The sequence below is a fragment of the Lepidochelys olivacea genome (assembly GCF_965140295.1).
Source record: "Lepidochelys olivacea isolate rLepOli2 genome assembly, chromosome: 24".
NCBI lineage: Eukaryota > Metazoa > Chordata > Testudines > Cheloniidae > Lepidochelys > Lepidochelys olivacea.
In genome coordinates, this window is record NC_140434.1 from 18,617,881 (window position 1) to 18,641,995 (window position 24,115).

The 24,115-nt window shown below is 63.9% G+C and overlaps 1 protein-coding gene across 1 annotated transcript; it reads left to right on the forward strand.

Annotated features, from left to right (window-relative positions):
* Positions 1-7,277: 7,277 nt before the first annotated feature.
* ZNF574 (zinc finger protein 574) lies at positions 7,278-12,422 on the forward strand (the record flags this gene model as incomplete). The annotated part of the gene is made up of 2 exons (XM_084614017.1): positions 7,278-7,489; positions 9,922-12,422. The coding sequence occupies exon 2, from the start codon at positions 9,939-9,941 to the stop codon at positions 12,420-12,422; it is 2,484 nt and encodes an 827-aa protein (XP_084470143.1). The 5' UTR covers positions 7,278-7,489; positions 9,922-9,938.
* Between the last annotated feature and the right edge of the window lie 11,693 nt (positions 12,423-24,115).

A 24,115-nucleotide genomic window follows, 5' to 3' on the forward strand; every position in this document is an offset into this window, starting at 1 on the left:
GGCTGGAGGAATCTTGATGGGGGAGGGAGGATGCCCACAAGGCCACCAGTCCATCCCCCAACCTAGACAGCCCCTGTCCAGACTCAGCCACTTGTCAGGTTGGGAATCCCAATTATCACCCCAGGATGATGGTGCTTCGCTGTACCCCACCCCCATGTGGATTGGGGGAAGCATCTGCCACTGGTCTGTGAGCCAGGGAGATGCCCATTCCGGACACTAGGAGAGGGCAGTGCCAGCATCCAAACCCTTGCCTCATGCCGCCCTGTCACAGTGACTGACCCAGGAGGGGTGGAAAATCGCGATGACTTTGCCAAAGGTAGTCAGTTCCTAGTGTTTAAACGTTTTATGTTTTAATCTTCCAGGGTCTGATCCTGTCTTGTTAATTTATTTGTAACTGTGGGACTTAGAAGTGACTTGAAAAATTAATAATAACAATGTAACAGATATTCTGAGTGACTTTTTTATATTCTGTTCTGTGGGGGGGGGTGTTGTTTTTCCTGTCGTCATTTTTTAAAAAAAGTTTTTAATTAAAAAAAAAATCTTGCAACCAAAGATGAGTTAAAGGGGATCGGGACCCTGTCAGCAGGTGTGGGGGGAGGAAGGCGCACTGCATTCGCAGTGCCAAAGCCCGCCTCTAGAAATACAACTCTTCCCCCTCAAACTCTCTCATGGTTTCTGGGTGATGAGGAAGGACGGGAGGGGAAAATGTTGGCCCCTTTACAATTCTCATGCTAGAACTGGGTCAATGGAGCCATAAAGGACTTTGAATCACTCAGTGTTTGCTGATCCAGGATGTCTCCTACACTGAGGAATTCTAGGTTGCTCTGTGATGTGCCATGTCTTGGGCTTCTGGCATGACCTAGCACATGTGCTGGATGTTCCAGGTGACACTTGATTTTCTTGGTCTTTCTTGATTCTCTAAGCAACTCTGGAATCTCAGGTCATGCTAGCTGTTCTGGGCCATGCATTGGATGTTCTAGGTGACTCTTGGTGTTCCAAATTACTCCTAAATTTTCTGTGTTTTAGTGGAGACTCTAGGTCACTCCAACTGTTCTGGGTTGTGTTGGGCTTTCTAGGTGACTCTTGATATTCCAGATAGGACCTGAGTTCTCCAAGTAGAACTGCAGGGTATATGTTGCTCCAGATGTTCAAAATCACTGGGCGTGTTCTAGGTGACACTTGATTCTTTAAGTAGCTCTCTAAGATATCAAGCTGTTCTTAGCTATGTGCTGAATGTTCGAGGTGATGCTTGGTGTTCTAGATTACTCTAGATTCTTTAAGCAGTTCTGGGTTCTTCAGGTCAAGCTTAGTGTTGTGTCTCAGTTTGGGCATTCTAGGTGACTCATCATCCTAGGTTACGCTTGAGTCTCCAAGTACTAACAGAACCTCTGAGTCACATCAAATGTTCCTTCTTGCTATTCCAGGTTGCCCTCCAGGTAACACCGAGACCTCTGAGTTTTCCCAAGCTGCTCCAAGTCCTCCTGGATGTAGGTAACCAAGAGTTCTCCTAGCTGGCCTAGCTCTCCCAGCTTGCTGTGCGGATTGTTCTAGCTTTAGTTTTCATGGTTGTAAACCTGCACTCTCCAGTTCACCCTGGATGTGGGGCTGGACCGTGGAGGTGGATGTCCGAGGGGCTTGCGTCCAAAGGGGGTGCTGGAGAAAATGGCTTGTGTGGGTGTGGCAGCCACTAGCGTTGGTTGTGTGTGGGGAAAGGGGTTCCTGGGGCGGGGTGAAGGTGCCACTGGGCAACATGATTGAGAACCAGGTGGGAGAGGATAAAAGCAAAGCAGAGGTGGCAGGGCAGAATTTCCTTTTCCATACAGGGTAGCACTTCTTTGCATCAGCGCAGGACTTCCTGTTCTCTACAGGGCAGGGCTTCCTCTTTGTATCAAGGAGGAACTTCCTGTACTCTGCAGGGTGGGACTTCCTCTTTGTGTCGGGGCGGGACTTCTCGTCCCCTCCAAGACAGCACTTCCTCTTTGCATCAGGGCGGGAGTTGCTGTTCTCTGCGGGGTTGGACTTCCTGTTATCTGCAGGGTGGGACTTCACATCTGGGAGACAAGAAGAGATACCAAAGTCTTATACCAGAGCAGCCTCCTGGATGCTGGCGGGGCTGTGGTACCCCCCCCACCCAATTCCTTCTCCTGTAGCTGCATGGTGTGGGGGGCTTTTCTGCTCGGCTGGGGGGTTCCGACCCCACAAGCTGTCGATTCCATTTAAAGCCGGTTTTAATGGGGGGGCACTTCTGCCCACCCCAGCCCCCACAATCGATGGCAATTTAAAAGGCCCCTGAGAAATAACCTCCCGGCTAGACTGCTTGTTTTTAGACAAAAATACCAAGTGCTGAGGCGCCACTGGCCTCCGTGATGTCCTAGGGGCTGCCTGGTGGGGCCACCGTCTCACCAGGGGCTCGGGTCCCGCCCCCTGCCAGCGCCAAGCCCAGATTTCGCTTCCTGCACACAAACGTGAGTCCCATGCAAGTCGAGTCTTTGTCTGATCAGGGCCAGGACTCGGGCCAGAGAAAGAAAGAGACACAAGCCTTATTTCCATTTACACCAAGGATTAGTCCTCACACAGATTGCTCCGGGTTAGCCAAAACTAGGGAGGTTCACAGCAAATTAGGGTCTGTCTACATGGGGACGTTAATCCAAAAGGTGTGAATGTAAAATGAATTAGCTGAAGTGCATTAATTTTGGAAGCAAATTAAGCCTTTAAAATGTATTAGTTTTGAAAGTGAATTAAGCATGTAAACTGCATTAATTTTGGAAGTGAATTCAACTAAATCAAATTAAGCCCACTTATATTTGGAATGAGAGCAACGCACAAGGGGTTCAACGGACTTCAACTGATCCCCTTTAAAAATTAATTCGGATTAACAGTGAGGGTCCCCATGTAGCATGGGAGCTACTCTGGACTAAAGTAGGGTGTGAATGGGAGGCACTCACACTATTCCGGATTAACTCCATGTGTGTAGATTTCCCTCTTTCCCGGGTTAGCTGCATCCCTTTGGAAGTGGATTCAGTTAAACCTGGAAAAAGACAGGAACAGAACATTCACATGGGGAGCTGCCGTGCCGTATCTGTGTGAGTCACATTCCCCAGGTAGACAAGTTCAACCTTGGCTGGCTTCTGAAGTAGCTGGCTTGTCATTGGAGGAACAGAAAGAGCTCCGTTGTGTGGGGCTAGAGAGATGGTAATGCTGAAAACACTGAAGTCGCAGTGAAAAATTTTCCCCCTGGGGATAAGGCCTTGGGGTTGATATGGAACTGAATTCACCCACTTTGGACCTGAATTCACCCACTTTGGTACTGAATTCACCCAGTTTGGTACTGAATTCACCTGCTTTGGTACTGAATTCATTTGGTTTGGTACTGAATTCACCCGCTTTGGTACTGAATTCACCTGCTTTGGTACTGAATTCATTTGGTTTGGTACTGAATTCACCCGCTTTGGTACTGAATTCACCCACTTTGGTACTGAATTCACCCACTTCGGTACTGAATTCATTTGGTTTGGTACTAAATTCACCCGTTTTGGTACTGAATTCACCCGTTTTGGTACTGAATTCTGCTGGTTTCGTACTGATTTAAGATGAATCGGTTTCAGGCAGGTTTAACTCCAAAGAAGAGAGGTGTACTCATTTAACTAGATTGCTTTAGAAACCTACTTTGGCAAATCAGTGCATTTCCCATGCAGCAGGTTTTGTAGACAGCCGAAAGAGTGCATTTAACTGGCTTTAGTAGAACAATGCAAACCCTTCACGTTTATATGGATTTAGCTTGTCTACATGGGGACATCCAGGGAAGTTAATCCGAGTTAACTAAAGGTGTGAATTTGAAGCGGATTAGTTAACATTCTTGTGTGGATGCTGCTATTCAGAATTAAAGTGAACTTAATTCAGTTTAGCGGAATTGGAGGAACTCCCTTGTTGGGAACTGGGTTTGTTCTGGAGTGGATCTTCGTCACTCTTCAATTGACCTAGCATGGGAGTTGCAACAAGTTTAGGTTCCTAGGAGATTTAGGTGCTTTTGAAAATGCCCCCGTGGTGAGAGCAGCGCAACTTGTGGTGCAGAGCTGGTGGGGTGTGAGTGAGGCCAGGACCCAAATTACTTCACATTCAAATCGCGGTGTGGATTTAACCCCTTACCTCCCGGGCAGACCTCAGCTCAGCTTTGACTAAAGGAAAAAACCTCGAAGTCATAAACGCAGCTTGAACCCAAAGGTTCTTTGCGGCCAGACGAGGCTGAGCGCGGGAACCTGAGTAAATAGGAATCGCTTTGTCAGGGTAGAAGTTAGGAGAAGTAAAAACCAAAGATGTTCCATTCACCACACGCAGCCCTGCCCCCTTTTCCTGAGAGACAGGGAAATAACCGGAGTACGAATGCATACAAATAATGACAAAAATACTTAAAAAAATCCCAGGCGCCCCCAACAATTCGCTGCCCGGCAGCGCCGGCCCCTCTCGCCGGGTGGAAACTCTCGATCCCATTGAAATCCAGAGCCTGAGGATGAGGGGGACGAGAACAGAAATGTCTGTTTTTACCTACTGGGGGGATTCGAGCTTCTCTTCTCCTCACCGGGGTGCGGGCGATGGGAGTGAGTGCCGTGTACCTCTGTGGTTCTGTCCGTCTGTCTCTCGTGCCCCCCCCAACTATTCTGGCTTACGTTGGGGTGGGAAGGGTGGGCGGGTGACGGGGCTCCCTCGGTCCCTCCTTCCTCCGCTACCTCCTCATCTTCTCTGGGGCCCAGGGCCCCCTCTCCTGGCTTCCCCTGTCCCCCCTTCCCTTGTGGCCCCCCTCACAACTGTCTGCCCTGCCCCCTTCTCTTCCTCCCCACACTCTCCCTTGCCCCATCCCCTCTGCTCTGCCAGCTCTGCCTGTCTCAGTCTCACCCTCTTCTCCTGTCCAATGGGCCTTTGCCCCCATCACATCCCCCCTTGCCCCTGTGCTCTGCCCCTTCCCCAGAGAATAGGGCTCCCCCAGCCCAGGGCCTGAGGTTAGGAACCCATGGTCCCTGGTTGGTGTGTGGAGAGGGGCTGGGAGGCAGAACTCCTGGGTTCTCTCTTTGGCTCCGGGTGGGGACTGGGGTGTAGTGGTTAGAGCAGGGGGCTGGGAGCCAGGACTCCTGGGTTCTGCCCCATTCTGTGGGGTAGGAGGCTCTGGCTCTGTTGTGGGGTTTGCTCTGGCTGAATCTGGAGCAGTTGCATGGATCGCAGTGGGGTGAGTCTGGCTTCTCGCCCCCTCCAGTTCTGCTGTGGGGGGCTGGGGCCCTTCGGACAGAGGCCATGTCGTGGCATCCCCTGCTGAATCCCCCAGTCCAGAACGGGGTTCTCTCCCTTCCCCCCGTGTCTCTGTCCTGCTCACCCCTCCCCCATCTCCGTGGTTCCCTGCTTTCCCTTTGCCCCCCACTCCCACCTCCTTGGTCTCCCACTGTCCCTGCAGCTCCCCCTCCCCCCAACTCCTTCTGCCCCTGGCCCACCAGGACCCAGATTCCCTCTTGTGCTGTTCCTAGTCCCTTCCCTGCCGGATCCCCACAACCCTGCTCCCCTGGTCCCCCACTTCTGCTCCCTGGTGTCCCCACTCCCCCATCTCCCCTATTTCTGCTCCCCCTGCTCCCCGGTTCCCCTGCACCCCCGTTTCCCCGGGTCCCTGGCATCCCTCCCCTCCAGGGGTAGTGGGGCGCTGTCTGTGTGATTCGATCTCCCAGCTCCTTTGTTGTTCGTGGTTTTTTCGCTTCTTTTAATGACATTTCTGTAACTGAGTGTGTTGCCCACGGGGAAATAAAAAATTGTACAGAGCCCAGCTGCTGTCCGCCCGTCTGTCTGCGCCTGCCCCCCGGCCCCCGGAAACACAGCTCTTTACACAGCCCAGAGCACTGTCCATTTATCTGCAAGGGGGTTCTGTCTGTCTGTCCGTCTGCACCCCAGGCCACGTCCCTGAGCCCAGGTGTCCGTCTGCACCCCCAGGCCACGCCCCTGAGCCCAGGTGTCCGTCTGCACCCCCAGGCCACGCCCCTGAGCCCAGGTGTCCGTCTGCACCCCCAGGCCACGTCCCTGAGCCCAGGTGTCCGTCTGTCTGTCTGCACCCCCAGGCCACGCCCCTGAGCCCAGGTGTCCGTCTGCACCCCAGGCCACGTCCCTGAGCCCAGGTGTCCGTCTGCACCCCAGGCCACGTCCCTGAGCCCAGGTGTCCGTCTGCACCCCAGGCCACGTCCCTGAGCCCAGTTGTCCGTCTGCACCCCCAGGCCACTCCCCTGAGCCCAGGTGTCTGTCTGTCCGTCTGCACCCCCCGGCCACGCCCCTGGGCCCAGGTGTCCGTCTGCACCCCAGGTCACATCCCTGAGTCCAGGTGTCCGTCTGTCCGTCTGCACCCCCAGGCCACGCCTCTGGGCCCAGGTGTCCGTCTGCACCCCAGGCCACGTCCCTGAGCCCAGGTGTCCGTCTGCACCCCAGGCCACGTCCCTGAGCCCAGGTGTCCGTCTGCACCCCAGGCCACGCCCCTGGGCCCAGGTGTCCGTCTGTCCGTCTGCACCCCCCGGCCACGCCCCTGGGCCCAGGTGTCCGTCTGCACCCCAGGTCACATCCCTGAGTCCAGGTGTCCGTCTGTCCGTCTGCACCCCCAGGCCACGCCCCTGGGCCCAGGTGTCCGTCTGCACCCCAGGCCACGTCCCTGAGCCCAGGTGTCCGTCTGCACCCCAGGCCACGCCCCTGGGCCCAGGTGTCCGTCTGTCCGTCTGCACCCCCCGGCCACGCCCCTGGGCCCAGGTGTCCGTCCGCACCCCAGGCCCCGCCCCCCGGCCCCGCCCCGCAGGTGCCGTCCCCTCCCCCAGCTTTCTGCCTCCTCCCCCGGCTGGGGCCCGAGCGCTCAGATGGTTCTTGGGGGCGGGTCTCTAGGAGCCACGCCCACTGCCTGGGGAGGGAGCTCCGCCCTCCTCCTCGGCGGGGGGCCAGCAGGAGCGGCACACTTGCACCAGACCGCGGGGGGGGATACAGCTCCACTCTCAGAGCCGTGAGAGAACCCAGGAGTCCGGGCTCCCAGCAGCCCCAGGTCCCTGGCCGCCAGCAATAACCCGCCCCCCACCACCATACAGATCCTCGCCCTGGAAACAGGGCAATTTATTGCTGTATCGTCCAATCCCCCTCGGCCCCGCTCATTGGTTTGACCGAATCCCCCTCTCATCCCCGAATCCTTGGTGCGATCCAATCCCCCTCTGGCCCCCCTCACATTGGTTTGACCCAACAGGCTCCCTCTCTCTCTTGCTGACAACATGGCGGAGCAGCCTCGCTTTGATTCGGGCCTAACGTCATTGCGAAACCTCCCTATGCGGGTCCCCACAGACGGGGGCGGAGCCTGCGGGCCGGGCGCGCTGATTGGTCGGGCGCTAAGTAACGCGCCTCGCGATTGGCCGGCAGCGCTGGGCCAATGGACAGGCGGCTTGTTCCGGGGCAGGCGGCGAGAGTGCGAGCGAGAGCGAGCGGGGCCTGCTCGGAGGTGAGACGGGCCGGGGGGGCTCAGCGCCCTGTGACCCCGCCCCCCCGAGAGGCGCCGAGACCCGCGTGGGGGGCGGGGCTGGGGGGCAGAACCCCCCCGTGAGCGTGAGACGCGGCAGCAGCCCCGGGCCCCCCCCAGCCAGCACCTCCCCCCCCCGCGAGTCCCCCCCGGGCCCCCCCCGGCCAGCACCTCCCCCCCCCGCGAGTCCCCCCCCCGGCCAGCACCTCCCCCCCCCGCGTGTCCCCCCCCCGGGCCCCCCCCGGCCAGCACCTCCCCCCCCCGCGTGTCCCCCCCCCCGGGCCCCCCCCGGCCAGCACCTCCCCCCCCCGCGAGTCCCCCCCCCGGCCAGCACCTCCCCCCCCCGCGAGTCCCCCCGGGCCCCCCCCGGCCAGCACCTCCCCCCCCCCGCGTGTCCCCCCCCGGGCCCCCCCCGGCCAGCACCTCCCCCCCCCCGCGAGTCCCCCCCGGGCCCCCCCCGGCCAGCACCTCCCCCCCCCGCGAGTCCCCCCCCGGCCAGTCCTCCCCCCCCCGCGAGTCCCCCCCCGGCCAGCACCTCCCCCCCCCGCGTGTCCCCCCCCCGGGCCCCCCCCGGCCAGCAGCACCTCCCCCCCCCGCGAGTCCCCCCCGGGCCCCCCCCGGCCAGCACCTCCCCCCCCCCCGCGTGTCCCCCCCCCCGGGCCCCCCCCGGCCAGCACCTCCCCCCCGCGAGTCCCCCCCCCGGCCAGCACCTCCCCCCCCCGCGTGTCCCCCCGGGCCCCCCCGGCCAGCACCTCCCCCCCCCGCGTGTCCGTCCCCCCCGGGCCCCCCCCGGCCAGCACCTCCCCCCCCCGCGTGTCCGTCCCCCCCGGGCCCCCCCCGGCCAGCACCTCCCCCCCCGCGTGTCCGTCCCCCCGGGCCCCCCCCGGCCAGCACCTCCCCCCCCCCGCGTGTCCGTCCCCCCCGGGCCCCCCCCGGCCAGCACCTCCCCCCCCCGCGTGTCCGTCCCCCCCGGGCCCCCCCCGGCCAGCACCTCCCCCCCCCGCGTGTCCGTCCCCCCCGGGCCCCCCCCCGGCCAGCACCTCCCCCCCCGCGTGTCCGTCCCCCCCGGCCCCCCCGGCCAGCACCTCCCCCCCCCGCGTGTCGTCCCCCCGGGCCCCCCTCCCGGCCAGCGGCCTTCCCCCCCCCGCGAGTCCCCCCCCCCCGGCCAGCGCCTTCCCCCCCCCGCGAGTCCCCCCCCCCCGCGGCCAGCGCCTTCCCCCCCCCGCGAGTCCCCCCCCCCCCGGCCAGCGCCTTCCCCCCCCCCGCGAGTCCCCCCCCCCGGCCAGCGCCTTCCCCCCCCCGCGAGTCCCCCCCCCGGCCAGCGCCTTCCCCCCCCCCCGCGAGTCCCCCCCCCGGCCAGCGCCTTCCCCCCCCCGCGAGTCCCCCCCCGGCCAGCGCCTTCCCCCCCCCCCGCGAGTCCCCCCCCCCGGCCAGCGCCTTCCCCCCCCCGCGGAGGTCCCCCCCGCCCCCCGCAGCGCCTTCCCCCCCCCCGCGAGTCCCCCCCCCCGGCCAGCGCCTTCCCCCCCCCCGCGAGTCCCCCCCCCCCGGCCAGCGCCTTCCCCCCCCCGCGAGTCCCCCCCCCGCCGGCCAGCGCCTTCCCCCCCCCGCGAGTCCCCCCCCCCGGCCAGCGCCTTCCCCCCCCGCGAGTCCCCCCCCGGCCAGCACCTGTCCCCCCTGGGCCCCCCTGGCCAGCACCTTCCCCCCGCGAGTCCCCCCCGGGCCCCCCGGCCAGCACCGTTCCCCCCCCCCCCGCGTGTCCCCCCTTGGCCAGCACCTTCCCCCCCCCGTGTCCCCCCCCCCGGCCAGCACCTTCCCCCCCCCGCGAGTCGTCCCCCCTGGGCCCCCCCCAGCCAGCACGTTCTCCCCCCCCGCGAGTACCCCCCGGGCCCCCCCTGGACAGCACCTCCCCCCCGCGTGTGTCCCCCCCAGGTCCCCCTCCCCGGACAGCACCCCTTCCCTCCCAGGCCCCTCTCCCTGGACAGCACCTCCTCCCCGCGTGTCCCCCCCCCCGGGCCCCTCCCTCAGACAGCACCTCACCCCCCTGTCTGCTGCCCCCTGGATAGCACCTCAGCCCCCCTGGGGCCCCCCAGAGGGCCCCCTCGTGTGTCACCCCCCAGACAGCACCTGTCGTCCCCCCCGGACTCCCGCTTCTGTCACGCTGCACGGAGCCCCCCGGAGCCCCCCCTCTGTTGCCCCTCCCTGTCCCCCTACGACCCCCCCGTCTGTCACCCCCTGAGAGCCCCCCATCTGTCACCCCCTCTGGGTCCCCCTAGAGCCCCCATCTGTCACCTCCCCCTATGGAGCCCCCCGAGCCCTCTGTCTGTCAGCCCCCCCGCCCGTGAGCCCCCCCATCTGTCCCCTTCCCCGGCAGGCGCCCCCCTTCTCTGGCGTGACCCCGTCTCTCCCCTCCCCAGCAGGTGAGGCCCCCGGCATGGCGGCGCCGGCGGAGGAGCCGCTGCTGGCCGTGGAGCATCGCTACGTCTGCTCCGAGTGCAGCCAGCTCTACGGCTCCCTGGAGGAGGCGCTGCTGCACCAGCAGAGCCACCTGGGCCAGGAGCAGCGCTACGAGGTGGTGGGGCTGGCGGGCGAGGCCGAGGCCGGGCTGTTCCAGGCGCTGGCCGTGCAGGAGAGCAGCCAGTACCAGTGCCTGGAGTGCGGGCAGCTGCTGCTCTCCCCGGGCGAGCTGCTGGAGCACCAGGAGCTGCACCTTCAGCGGCTGAGCCAGGAGCCGGAGGCGCCGGCCAAGCTGCCGGCCTCCAGCCAGATCCACTACGAGTGCGTGGAGTGCAAGGCGCTGTTCCTCAGCCAGGAGGTGTGGCTGGCTCACCGGCAGGCCCACCGGGCGCCCCCGGAGGCCCCCGCCCCCGAGGCGGCCCCCGCCGGCCAGAGCCAGGCGCTGGTGGACCTGGAGCACTCCTACCGCAAGCCGGAAGAGGCGGTGGCGGAGCCGGGGGGCGAGGCCTGCGCCGTGCAGCTGCTGCTGTACGAGTGCGGCGAGTGCTTGCAGCTCTTCCAGACGCCCAAGGACTTCCTGGAGCACCAGGCCACGCACCTGGGCGGGGTGCCCGCTGGGGAGCAGGCTGAGCCGCCCGCCGGCCCGGCGGAGCCCCCGCAGCCGGCGGCCGAGCTGCCCGGAGCCGCACCCGCCCCCTCGGAGCCCAGCGTCGCCGCCAGCGACCACAGCTATGAGCTGAAGAACGGGCCGGAGCCGGCCGCGGCGCGCCGGCCCAAGCGGGGCGGCCAGGAGCCCTGGTGCGCCGAGTGCCAGCAGCCCTTCCCCTCCGCCCACCAGCTCCAGCTGCACCTGCGGTGCCACCGGCAGGGCGCCTTCCAGTGCCCGCTCTGCAGCAAGGTGCTGCCCAGCCCGCTGGCCCTCCGGCAGCACCGCAGCCAGCACAGCGGCGAGTCCCGCTACCTGTGCCTGGACTGCGGCCTGGCCTTCGACACCGAGGCCGTGCTGCTGGCCCACCGGCGGGGCCACTCGCCCAACCCCCTGCACCGCTGCCCCTGCGGCAAGGCCTTCCTCAACATGACCAAGTTCCTCTACCACCGCCGCTCCCACGGCCCCCTGCCGCCCGCCCCGCCCCCGCCCGAGGCCCCGCCCCGGAAGCCGGAGGACGTGGTGCCGCTGGCCATCATCTACTCGGTGGAGAGCGCGGAGGCCCACGGGCCCAGCTTCTGCTGCCTGATGTGCAGCAAGGTCTTCGCCAAGCACCTGCAGCTGGTGCGGCACCAGCGGTTCGTGCACAAGCTGGAGCGGCGGCACAAGTGCCAGGCCTGCGGCAAGATGTTCAAGAAGAAGTCGCACGTCCGCAGCCACCTGCTGACCCACACGGGCGAGCGCCCCTTCCGCTGCCCGGAGTGCGGCAAGAGCTTCAACTCCCAGGCCAACCAGCTGCGCCACCGGCTGACCCACACGGGCGAGCGGCCCTACCGCTGCGAGGTCTGCCAGAAGGCCTTCACCCAGTCCTCCACGCTGCAGCAGCACCGGCTGGTCCACAGCCGCCGCTTCCCCTACAAGTGCCCGGAGTGCGGCGTGGACTTCCACCGGCCCTACCGCCTGCTGATGCACCGCTACCAGCACACGGGCGAGTACCCCTACAAGTGCCCGGAGTGCGGGCGCTCCTTCCTGCTGCGGCGCTTGTTGGACGTGCACCGGCTTAGCCACGCCGGGCGGGAGCCCCAGGTCTGCACCGCCTGCGGCGCCGCCTTCGTCACGGCCCTGCAGCTCCGCGAGCACAAGTGCGGCAAGGCGAGCCGGCGCTTCGAGTGCCCCACCTGCGGGAAGAAGGTCGGCTCGGCCGCCCGGCTCCGCGCCCACGAGCTGCTCCACGCCGGGGCCGCCCCGCCGGGGGAGGCCCCCGCCCCGCCCCCGCCGCCCCCCGCGCCCCGCCGGCCCGCCTGCCCCAAGAGCTTCGAGTGCTCCGACTGCAAGAAGCTCTTCAGCACGGAGACCTCGCTGCAGGTTCACCGGCGCATCCACACCGGGGAGCGGCCCTACCCCTGCCCGGACTGCGGCAAGGCCTTCCGGCAGTCCACCCACCTCAAGGACCACCGGCGCCTGCACACCGGCGAGAAGCCCTTCAAGTGCGAGGAGTGCGGCAAGGCCTTCACCATCGCCGTGCGGCTGGCCGAGCACCGCCGCATCCACACCGGCGAGCGCCCCTACCACTGCGCCGACTGCGGCAAGGCCTATCGCTCCTTCTCCAACCTGTGGAAACACCGCAAGCTGCACGAGCAGCAGCGCCTGCAGAACGAGCAGGAGGCCCTGGCCGAAGCCGCCGCCCTGGCGGCTGCCGCCGCCCCAGACTACGGCAACACCCTGACCATCATGGAGACGATCGAGATCTACCCCGCTGCGGCCTCCGAGCCCGAGGGCGGCCGCCTGGAGAACGTTCAGCTGGGAGGGGTCTGAGCCGGGAGGAGGGGCCGCGGCGTGGCAGAGCCCCCCCCCTGCGGCTCCTGCCAAAGCTCTTGGCTGGTGGCCCCACGGCTTCTGTTCAAGCCGTGGCTGGGTCACCTGGGGTGACAGCTGCTTCTCCAGCTCCCCTCGTGGCCACGTCCCTGCACCTGGGGCCACGTGGCTCTCGCCCAGCCACGGCTCTCGCCCACAGTCTCGTCCCAAAGGGCACTTCCATTTGCTCCTGTGGCTGCCCCCGGGGGCCGCGTCGCACTTGTGCAGCCATGTCCCCGCTGCCATGGGGCGGCAGCTCCAGGAGCACCCCCCGTGACGCCACCCCATCCCCGACAGCCGCACCCACCTCCCCCCGAGTAGCTGAGCTTGGACTGGAAGTAGCTCGCTTTTTCTATTGACCCCCCCAGCCAGCCCCCCCCAACGTAAATAACAGCCCCCCCTACTTTTGCTAACTGGACCCCTCCCTGGGGGGGGCGTTTTGGTATTTCGTGTTACAATTAAAAAATAAATAATCATCTTGGAGTGACTTGTTTGGCATGGGGTTGGGCTAGAAAACAAGCCACGTTGCTAAACCAGGGGAGGTGGGGCTGGAGCCGGGATGCAGGGGCGAGGAGGTGGAGGGACCCAAGGGCCTGGGGAGGGGTGTTGGGCTAGAGGTCGGGGTGGGGTGTCCTGTTAGGGGGTGCTGGGCCCGGGGTGACTGGGTTCCAATGGGGGATCCATGAACAAGGACCTGTCCTGTTGTACTGCTCCACAACACCTCCCCTACAGCTGGGGGGGTCACAGACCCCCCCTGGGTGGGGGGAGGGGCAGGAGGAAGGTGGGGGGGATGCCTCCAGGGGAGGGGAGAGGGCTCCACGGGCTCTCGAGGGGGACAGGGCCCTTCCCGGGCTCAGATGTATCGTGTATAACGGGATTCCTGAGGTCCAACCTGTCATTGGGGTACTGCTGGGCCTCCCTCCCTCTCCAGCTGGGGCTGTCTCCCCCTGCTCTGCCAGGGACAAGCAGCGGCCCCCCTGGGCGCTGGGCCCACTCAGCTGTCAGCACGTGGAGCCCCCCACCCGGCTACACTGGCTGAAGGCTCCCAGAGCCACTCACCAATCCCACAGACAGAAGCACCAGCCAGTCCCCCCAGCCTTGCGCCCCCGAGCTGCTGTCCTGTCCTGGTCAGATCCTGGCCCCCCCCGCGCTGGGGCGAGGACACGCACCAGCCTTTGTGGACTGGGCTCCGGTTTCCCAAGCACGTCAGCCAAACGCACGGTTTTAGGTAGAACGTGGACCAGGTTTATTAACTGCGGAAGGGTGGATCGTACGTGATGTAAGTGGTCGGCACAAGGGGCTGAGATGGTTCCCGAAGCTCTCACGGCGTCCCGGGGTGACGCTCGGGGCCTGCTCCCCACGAAGCCAGGCAGGACCCTGGGGGAGCCTCCTGTCTCAGAGCAGCTTGTCTGCAGGACACACAGCTCACCCGGCTCCACCTTCCTGGGTCTGACCTCGGAGCCTTCAGCCTCCTCTGCCCCTCCGTGTGCTTCCCACAGCCAGTCCTCCCAGGGGGGGTCCTGGGGGAGCCAGAGGGTCCTGCCCCCCAACTCCGCAGTCAGACGTGACTCTCAGCCAGCCAGTAAAACAGAAGGTTTATTAGGAGACAGGAACATGGTCTAACACAGAGATTGCAGGTGCAGAGAACAGGACCCCTCAGCTGGGTCCATTTTGGGGGGCAGTGAGCCAGACAACCCCGTCTGCACTTCACTCCATGTCCCCAGCCAGCCCAAACTGAAACCTTCCTCCCGCAATCTCACTCCCTCCACACCCCCGCTCTTCCTCCAGCCTTTGTCCACTTTCCCGGGGAAAGGCGTCACCTGGGTCCAACCCCGCCCAGCTCTGGTGACAGGCTCAGGTCTCCTCACTCAATGGAGTCACCCCCGGCTCCTCCATCCACCGCGCAGACAGTCCCAGCAGAAGTAGACGCCATTCCCCGGTCAGTCCACTCTGCTCCCTGCTGCGTCCCATCTCTCCCCCCTTCGAGACCGAACGGAGCGGGGTCACTCTGACCAGTGACCTGGGGAAGTTCGGGGCCCCCTCTCCGGGACAGCGCATCCGCTATCAGGTTGGCCCTTCCCTTCACGTGGACCACATCCATGTCGTAATCCTGCAGGAGCAGGCTCCATCTCAGGAGCTTGGCGTTGGCTCCTTTCATCTGGTGCAGCCAGGTCAGGGGAGAGTGGTCGGTGTAGATGGTGAAGTGTCGCCCGAAGAGATAGGGCTCTGGTTTCTTGAGGGCCCACACCATGGCCAGGCACTCCTTCTCGATGGCCGCGTAGTGTTGCTCCCAGGGTAGCAACTTCTTGCTCAGGTACACGATGGGGTGTCTCTCCCCCTTTTCATCCTCCTGCATTAACACCGCCCCCAGTCCCGTGTCGGAGGCGTCGGTGAACACCACAAAGGGCTTGTCAAAGTCTGGGTTTGCCAGAACTGGGCCACTGACCAGAGCCTCCTTCAGCGCCCGGAAAGCCACCTGGCACTGTTCAGTCCAGACCACCTTGTCTGGCTTCCCCTTCTTGCATAGCTCAGTGATGGGGGCGGCTATGGTGCTAAAGTGGGGCACAAATCTTCGGTAGTATCCTGCCATCCCAATAAAGGCTTGGACCTGCTTTTTGGTGTGGGGAGCGGGCCAGTCTCTGATCACCTCCACCTTGGCTGGTTCTGGCTTTAGGCGGCCACTCCCCACCCGATGGCCCAGGTAAGATACTTCCGCCATCCCCACCTTGCACTTCTCCGCTTTTACAGTCAGCCCAGCCCCCTGGAGTCGGTCCAGCACTTGTCTAACCTGGGACACATGGTCCTCCCAGGTCTGGCTAAAGACACAGATGTCATCAATATACGCCACGGCAAAACTCTCCATCCCCCTCAGGAGCTGGTCCACTAGGCGCTGGAAGGTGGCCAGCGCTCCCTTGAGGCCGAAAGGCAGGGTCAGGAACTCGCAGAGCCCCAGAGGGGTGATAAAGGCCGATTTCAGCAGGGCCTCTGCATCCAGCAGCACTTGCCAGTAGCCCTTTGTAAGGTCCATGGTGGTGAGGGACCGAGCTCCTCCCAGCTTGTCTAGGAGCTCGTCCGGCCTGGGCATGGGGTAGGCATCCGATACAGTGATGGCATTGAGCTTCCGATAGTCCACACAGAACCGGACCGACCCGTCCTTTTTGGGGACCAGCACCACCGGTGAGGCCCAAGGGCTGGCAGATGGCTGGATCCCCCCCAAAGCCAGCATGTCCCGGACCTCTCTTTCCAGGTCCTGAGCAGTTTTCCCTGTGACTCGGAAGGGGAAGCATCTTATCGGCGGGTGTGACCCTGTCTGCACCCGGTGGACAGTCAGATTAGTGCGTCCAGGCTGGTTGGAAAACAGCTGTCGGTACGGATGCAGCACCTCCCTGACCTCAGCTTGCTGGGCAGGGGTTAGCTGATCCGAGAGGGGAATTGTTTCCAGCGGGGAACCAGCTCTGGTCCCAGGGAATAGATCTACTAAAGGGTCATCTCCCTGCTCCTCCCACTGTCCACACACGGCCAACACCACATTCCCCCTGGCATAATATGGCTTCATCATATTCACATGGTACAGCCGGCGGTGGTGCGCCCGGTTCGACAGCTCCACCACATAGTTTACCTCATTGAGCTGCTTGACAACCTTGAAAGGGCCCTCCCAGGCGGCCTGTAGTTTGTTCTTTCTCACGGGGATGAGAACCATCACCGGATCCCCGGTGGCGTAGGCACGGGCCCGCGCCGTGCGGTCATACCAGACCTTCTGCTTCCTCTGGGCTCTGGCCAGATTCTCCCTGGCCAGGCCCATGAGTTCAGCCAGTCTCTCTCGGAAGATCAGGACATACTCCACCACTGACTCTCCATCGGGAGTGGCCTTCCCCTCCCACTCGTCTCTCATCAGGTCCAGGGGGCCCCTCACCCTCCTGCCATATAACAGTTCGAAAGGCGAAAATCCGGTAGACTCCTGGGGCACCTCCCTGTACGCGAACAGCAGGTGAGGTAAGTACTTGTCCCAGTCCTGCGGGTGCTGGTTCATAAAGGTTTTCAGCATCATCTTTAGCGTCCCGTTAAACCTCTCCACCAGCCCGTTGGACTGGGGGTGATAAGCTGAGGCCCAGTCGTGCCGGACCCCACATTTCTCCCACAAACACCGGAGCAGGGCCGACATGAAGTTGGAGCCTTGGTCTGTCAAGACTTCCTTGGGGAACCCCACTCGGCTGAAAATGGTCAGGAGCGCATCGGCCACGGTGTCGGCTTCAATGGAAGCTAAGGGCACTGCCTCGGGGTAGCGGGTGGCAAAATCTACCACCCCCAAAATGTATTTCTTCCCCGACCGGGTCGTCCTGCTGAGAGGCCCCACGATGTCCATGGCCACCTTCTGGAAAGGCTCCTCTATGATGGGCAAAGGTCTCAAAGCCGCTTTCCCCTTGTCCCGGGCCTTCCCCACCCTCTGACAGGGGTCACAGGATCGGCAATACTGCCGGACCGTGGTAAAGACCCCGGGCCAGTAAAAGTTCTGTAGCAACCTCTGCCGGGTGCGCCGGATTCCCTGGTGCCCTGCGAGGGGGATGTCATGGGCCAGGGACAGGAGCCTGCGGCGATACTTCTGGGGGACCACCAGCTGCCTCCTGATCCCACAGGACTCTACTTCCCTTGTGGGAGCCCATTCTCGGTACAGGAACCCCTTCTCCCACAGGAACCTCTCCTGGCAGCCTCTCCTCATGGTCCGTCCCACACTGAGGTCGGCCAGGTCCCTGAGCTTCCGCAAGGAGGGATCTTTCCTCAACTCGGCCTGGAACTCAGCGGCTGGGGCAGGGACGGGGCCCGGTTCCCTATCGCTGGCCAGGTCTGAGGCCTCCGCCTCTCTGAGCCGTGCCCCTCGGCCCTCCCTCCCCACCAGGGTAGGGTCCTGCGCCTCCGGTGTGATACCCTCCCCGAGGTCAGGGCGCAGTGCCCCTCGCCGGCTCTGGCTACGCGTCACAACCAGGGCGGTCTGGGGCTTGCTTGGCCAGTCTTCCAGGTCCCCTCCCATTAACACCTCAGTGGGCAAATGGTGGTGTACCCCCACGTCCTTGGGGCCCTCCTTGGCCCCCCATTTCAGGTGTACGCTCACTACAGGCACCTTGAATGGGGTCCCGTCCACCCCTGTCAGGGTCAGGTAGGTGTTGGGCACCACCCGATCTGGGGCCACCACCTCGGGCCGGGCCAGCGTCACCTCCGCGCCCGTATCCCAGTATCCATTGACCTTCCTCCCATCCACCTCCAGGGCAACAAGGCACTCTCTCCGGAGGGACAGCCCCGCGCCCACCCTGTAAACCGAGCACCCTGAGTCCAGAGCATCCAGCTCCCCAGAGGAGCTGGTCTGGGGCCCTCCTCCCCCCTGAGCAGTTGTTAAGCTGCCAGCCCCCCTTGCCTGGGTCGTCTGCCCCTCGTCCGGCTGGGTCCCTACCCAGTTAACCCTGGTGGGTTCGGTCTGCTCAGTCTGTCCCTGAGCCCGGGGCACTGGGTCCGTACGTGGCCTCTCTGGCCACAGTGACAGCAGCCCATGTCCCGTTGGTCCCCTCGAGCAGGTCAGATGGTCCTGATGCCAGGCATTCCCCTTGGGAGGGGGTTCGCCATATTTCCCCGCTGGGAGGTCCCATGGTGGCTCTCTCTCTGCATCATCGGGGGCCTCTTCCTTAGGGTCTCCTCCCTGCCATCCCCATCCGGCTCTTCACAAGCTCGTCGGCCAGCTGCCCTGCGTGTCGCGGGTTCTCTGGCTTTTTGTCCACCAGCCACAGCCTCAGGTCGGGTGGACACTGTTCATACAGTTGCTCCAGTACGATCAGTTTAACCAGGTCCTACTTCGTCGGGTCCCTCGGCCCACTTGGTGGCGTATCCCTCCATGCAAACGGCTAGTTGCAGATATGAGGCCTCAGGGGCTTTATGTTGACTCCGGAACCTTTCCCGATACATCTCAGGAGTCGGCCCAAACTCGCGGAGCAGGGCCTTTTTGAATAGTTCGTAGTCCCCTTTCTCCGTCCCTTCCAGTCAGTGGTACAATGCCATGGCCTTGGGGTCCAGTAAGGGGGTGAGAAACCAGAGCCTGTCCACAGGATCAACCTGGTGCAGCTCGCAGGCTGTCTCAAAGGCATCCAGGAAGTCATCCATGTCCTCCCGCTCCTTACGCTGGGCCAGGAGGCACTTATCAAAGCTCCGTGCCGTCCGGGGTCCCCCCTCCCTCACCGCAGCCAGGGGCTCGCTGCTCCTCAGCCTGGCCAGCTCCAGTTCATGCTGTCTCTGCTTCTCTTCATGCTGCCTCTGCTTCTCCTTCTCCTCCAGCTCATGCTGACGCTGCTTTTCCCACTTCTCCTGCAGTTCCCGCTGCCTGAGCTCCAACTCTCCCAGTTTTAGCTTCTTCTCCCATTGCAGCCGCCTCAGCTCCAGCGATGGGGAGCTCTGCCGGGAGGGTCCCCTGCGGGCCTCAGGGGTCACAGTGCCCTCAGTATCCACTGGGCTCCTCCCGGCCCTTCCCCTAGGCATAGGTCGGAGGGGTCTCGCGAAGCCCTCAGCAGCCACCTGTTCGCTCCCCGCTGGGACAGACACCGGTGCCAGCCCTGCATCTGCCAGGCTGCTTCCCTCAGGGACAGGGATCGGTTTGTCCCAGCGATCTCCCTCCTCCAGCTGGGCAATCAGCTGTTCCTTGGTGGACCTCCCGATGCGCAGCCCCCTCTGCCTGCACAGCTCCACCACGTCGCTCTTAAGGCGCTTGCTATACATCCCCTTGCTGGCCACTCGCAGGCCTGTGTGCTCGCCGCTCCCCACAGTTTCCAGGGAGAACCCCTAGTGTGCCAGCCCTTCTCGAGGTCACCACCTTTGCCAGGGTCGAGCTGCAGACTCCTCCGCCCCTGGGACCGCTCGCTGCAATCCCCAGGGGGACCCTGTTACTGCAAAAGTCCTTGTTGGTGGTCACACATTCCCAGGGGTAACCGTCCCCTGGAAACTGCTCCTCTCTGAGCCTTCAGCACGCCTGGTCCTCATTACTCCCCCTTTGTCTTACTGCTCCGCTGTCACTTACTGCAGGGTGCCATCCACAGGGTGCAGCACATCCCACCGCTGCCACCAGTTATCACGGAGTCCTTGGGCGATGCTCTGGAACTGCTCCTTACAAAGCCAGGCAGGACTCTGGGGAAGTCTCCTTTCTGTGAGCAGACAGTCTTCAGGACACACAGCTCACACCTTCCTGGGTCTGACCTCGGAGCATTCAGCCTCCTCTGCCCCTCCGTGCTCTTCCCACAGCGAGTCCACCCAGGCGGGGTCCTGGGGAAGCCAGAGGGTCCTGCCCCCCAACTGCGCAGTCAGACGGGACTCTCAGCCAGCCAGTAAAACAGAGGTTTATTAGACGACAGGAACATGGTCTAACACAGAGCTTGTAGGTGCAGAGAACGGGACCCCTCAGCCGGGTCCATTTTGGGGGGCAGTGAGCCAGACAACCCCGTCTGCCCTTCACTCCGTGTCCCAGCCAGCCCCAAACTGAAACTCTCCCCCTCCCGCAGTCTCACTCTGCCTCCCCCCCGGCTCCTCCTCCAGCCTTTGTTACCGTTCTTCATACACAGGCTTCCCGGTCAGCCTGGGACCAGGCTCCTCTGTTCAGGTCTTTGTCTTCGAGTCCAAGGTCTCTAGCCCAGTCCCTGCACTCCCAGCGGGACTAAGTGTGATCTCCCCAGCTTTCCTGTTGTTTCCAGCGTGGGTGGGGGAGGAGAAAGGCCAAGGCATGATGCCCCAGGCCCGTTATATACCCTCAGTCGAGGTGCCTGGCAAACGCTAGCCCAGACATGTCCTGGGGGGCTTTCCCGAGTCACAGAGTTGAGCAATCTCCCACTGGGCGATGCTCTCCCAGCCCCCTTACACCATGGTAAAGCCCTCGCTTGACACCCTCCCGGGTGTGGGTCACCTCCCCGTGGCAGAGACGCTCCAATCTCCAGTGGACCCCACGGCGCCATCTCATCCCGCAGCCGAGACATGGATTTGGCCAGAACAACGGGGCCCTTTCCCACGACACCTCACCTGGTGCAATGTACCCTCACTGTAGGATGGGTGGATGTGGGGGGGTCCCGGGCAGTATCTCCCCTGGGTCTTCCTGTCCCCTCGCACCATTCCCCCCTGCGGCCACCAGGTGGGGCTGTTCCACGGTGGCTGGGAGGGGGGCAGGAGAAGGGAGTGGGGGGAGGGGCAGTGGTTCATTCCCTACCTGCTTCCTCCTCCCCCCACCTGTGCGGTGTCCCTCCCACTTTCCCCACCAGGCTGCCCCGTTCTGTGCACCTGGACGGGGTGTGTGTGTGTGTGAGTGTCCCCTGGCAGGGTGAGGGACCCAGGCCTTGGAGGGGCCGAGGGGAGGGGTCTTGTACATTGGGGGCCCCCCTGCCCCATAGCACTGCCCAGGCTGGTCTCCCACACACACGCCTCCTGTAATACGCCCCCATGAGGACCCAACACCCACCGCCCACCTGTCCCCGTCTCACACACTGACAACCCGCGGAGACCAACCCCTGGTGCTCAGCTCTCACCAGCCATCTTCCCCACTGCACCCCCTGCCCCCTCGGGCGTTCCCCAGGCTCTCTCTGCTCAGCCTGCCCTGTGGGGCGCGGGAATTGGCTTCCGGTCTAGCTCTGCCCGGGGGGGCCCCGAGCCGGGGGGGCCGAGGGCTCGGCAAAGGAGCCCCCAAAGGTCTGACGCGCTCCCAGGGCTGCCAGCCGCTTTTGGAGGGGGGCGGAGGTGTCGGCCATGGGCGGTGGGGGATTCGTCAGTGCAGCCTCTCGCCGGGGTGGAGGGGGCCACGGCGGGCACGGGGCGCGGGGCCTGCTCCAGCCCCGCCCGGGTTAATTCAGGGGCCTGAGGCGAGGCTCTCTCCTGGTGCCGCAGTGTCCCCCGCCTGCCTCCACGTGCCCCCTTGCCACCCAGCCACTGCCCAAGGCTAGCGGCGGGGCACACCTGGGTACCAGCCTTGTGCCCGCTCTTACACACTTACCAATATCCCCGCCTCACCCGTGCACTGATCGCTGCCCTCTTCCCCCGCCAGCTGCACGTCTGTTAGTGCAGTGCACGCCCACATGTGCACACCCAGCCCGCTGCACACACGCTAGTGCAATGTGCACACCTTCACTCCACTGCTCTCATGCTGGTGCGATGCACACGGACCTGGCCTGCTGCACATGCTAGTGCACTACGCACACCCAGCCTGCTGCACACACGCTAGTGCATTGCACGCATCTACAGCCTGCTGGACACACATTAGTGCAACACACCCAACCTCAGTCCACTGCCAACATGCTACTGTGACTCCTGTGCACAACACAGCCTCACCATTTGCACACACACTAGTGCAATGCACACTCCCCTAGCAAATGTGCTACTGTAAGATGCACACACAACACAACCTAGCCCTCTGCATACCCTGGGGCTCACACAGGGATTTGCACAAGGCTCCAAAGCCCATGGGGCCTCATCGGAGGGACCTCGATACAGTGACAGCCCCCCCCTTTTTTCTAGCTAAAGGGGCACCAGATAGGGGGAGGGGCAGGGCAGGGGCAGCTGTGTCTGGGCTGGTGCAGAGACATTTGCCCCAGTGGCTTCTGCTTGGAGGGGGCGACCCCCAGGAATAAAATGCCCATGGGGGAGACATGTGCACACGTCCGGACGCACCCTGGCAGGGCTGAGGTGTGCACACTCCTGGACACGCCCGGGGGGAGCGCGGGGCCCAGCACCAGGCACGGGGGGCACGGAGGGCACGGGCCCACCCCAGGCCAAGCCCAGAGGGGAGATCCCCTCCCTGCCCCTGCTTGAGGCCCGGGACAGCACCAGCCCCTCTGGTGTCGGTGGGGGCTCGTGTGCGAGTGCCCCCCCCCCGAGAGCCTGACACACTCGCTCCTGGATGTGATGAAGTGTGTGTGTGTGGGGGGGTTCTTGGTTTTTCCTTGTTTTCCCAACGGTTTCCATGCAGAGGGGGTGGGACTCAGTTTCCCTGGGTGTTACTATTTTAATGGGGGGAGGGGAGAGGGGGTTTGTGGGGACACAGGGCCAGCGAGGGAACTTGGGGCCCCGGCCAATGGCCTGGAGAATGGAGATCCCAGCGCATGGGGACCTGGGGACCGGGAGGCCCAGCTCGGGAGTCGCAGCCGGGACTGGCCAGTGGGAGGACATGGGCTGTGGAGAGAGGACCCCCGTGACCGGAGCAGCTGGTTCTAGCCAGAGGGGCCAGAGGACAGAAGAGGGGACAGGGCCCCCCCCCCCGCGACCCTGTTTACCGGGAGAGGAGACAATGGACAGAGGGGGGGCTTGGGGCCGGTGATAGCAGATGCCCAGCGGGGAAGCAGGGGGACTCGGGGCTGGAGGGAGGGGGCAGGCAGAGCCCCCCTGGATGCAGGGGAGACTGGGCTGGGGGAGGCCAGGCCTGAGGCCGGAGAGTTTCCTGTGCTGGGTTCAGACGCTCAATAAACCCCCCTGTGTTACCCCGGCTGAGAATTGCCCCCGGGCTAGAGAATGGGGGGGGGGACATAATTCCCTCTGGGAGTGGAGGGATTGGGGGGGCATTATTCCCTCTGGGAGTGGAGGCCCCAGGGGTCCAGAGCGAGGCGACTCCCTGAGGAGGCCGACCCAACACCGGTTCTCACACACTCACCGTCCCCCACATGTGTTGTAGGAGCCCCAAAACCAGGCTCCAGAGCCCCAGAGTCAGGAGCTGAACCCAGCACCCCAGCCTGGTCCCCCCCTGGGTATTTCCATCTGCTCCCCTCACTCCCCACTGGACTCCAGCAGGGGATTGGCTTCCCCTCACTTCCTGTCCCAAACTGCTCTGCGGGCTGACTACTAAACGGCCCCTGCATCCCGCCTCAGAGGTGGCTGCATCCTCACCCTTGGCACAGAGCTGGTGGGTGCCGGCCTAGCTGAGCCTGGGCTAGAAAGAGGGAGGGGGGCAGCTGTGCCCTGGGGAGAACGGACCGGACCCCCCACCCCTCCCAGAGAGGAACCCAGGAGTCCTGGCTCCCAGCCCCCACTCCCTGTCCTTCTCCAGCTGGCCTCGGGGCACGTCTGTCCGTCCCTGTCTGTCTGGCTCAGAGCATGGACAGCCCCCCCTGCCCCCCCACGGGAGTTGTGCCCCAAGGCCCTAGTCCCCCATTCCTGCTGCTGGTCTTTGGATCTCAGTGTATTGAACTTCCCCACAACAATGCCCAGCCGGGACCCCTGGTGCTGCGAGCTTCCCAACAGCAGTGCCCCCAGCTCGCTGTGTCCTGCCGGCTGGGCTCCGAAGGGAGCTAGCGGCGATTGAAGCCACTTCCGTCCCCCCCGCAAGTCTCCAGCGACTCCCAGAGAACCCCCCCTGCCCCCCCGATCTCCCTCCCTCCTCCTCCCGCCACAACCCCGCCCCCGCTCCCCCCCCTCCGGGCCGGGTCGCTGCGGGGCCTCATCAGGATTCAGCTCGCTCCCGCGAGCGCCGCAGCGAATCTCAATGAGGAGACCCCCCAGCCCCCCCCCCCGAGCTCGGCCCCCCCAGAGACCCCCAGCCACCCCGCGAGCCCGTCCCCGCCCCTTGGAGCCACCCAGCAGCCCCCCGCCCCTAACAGACCCCCAGCCGCCCCCTAGCAATCCCCCCCTGCACCCCCCCAGCAGCTCCCCCCGAGCCC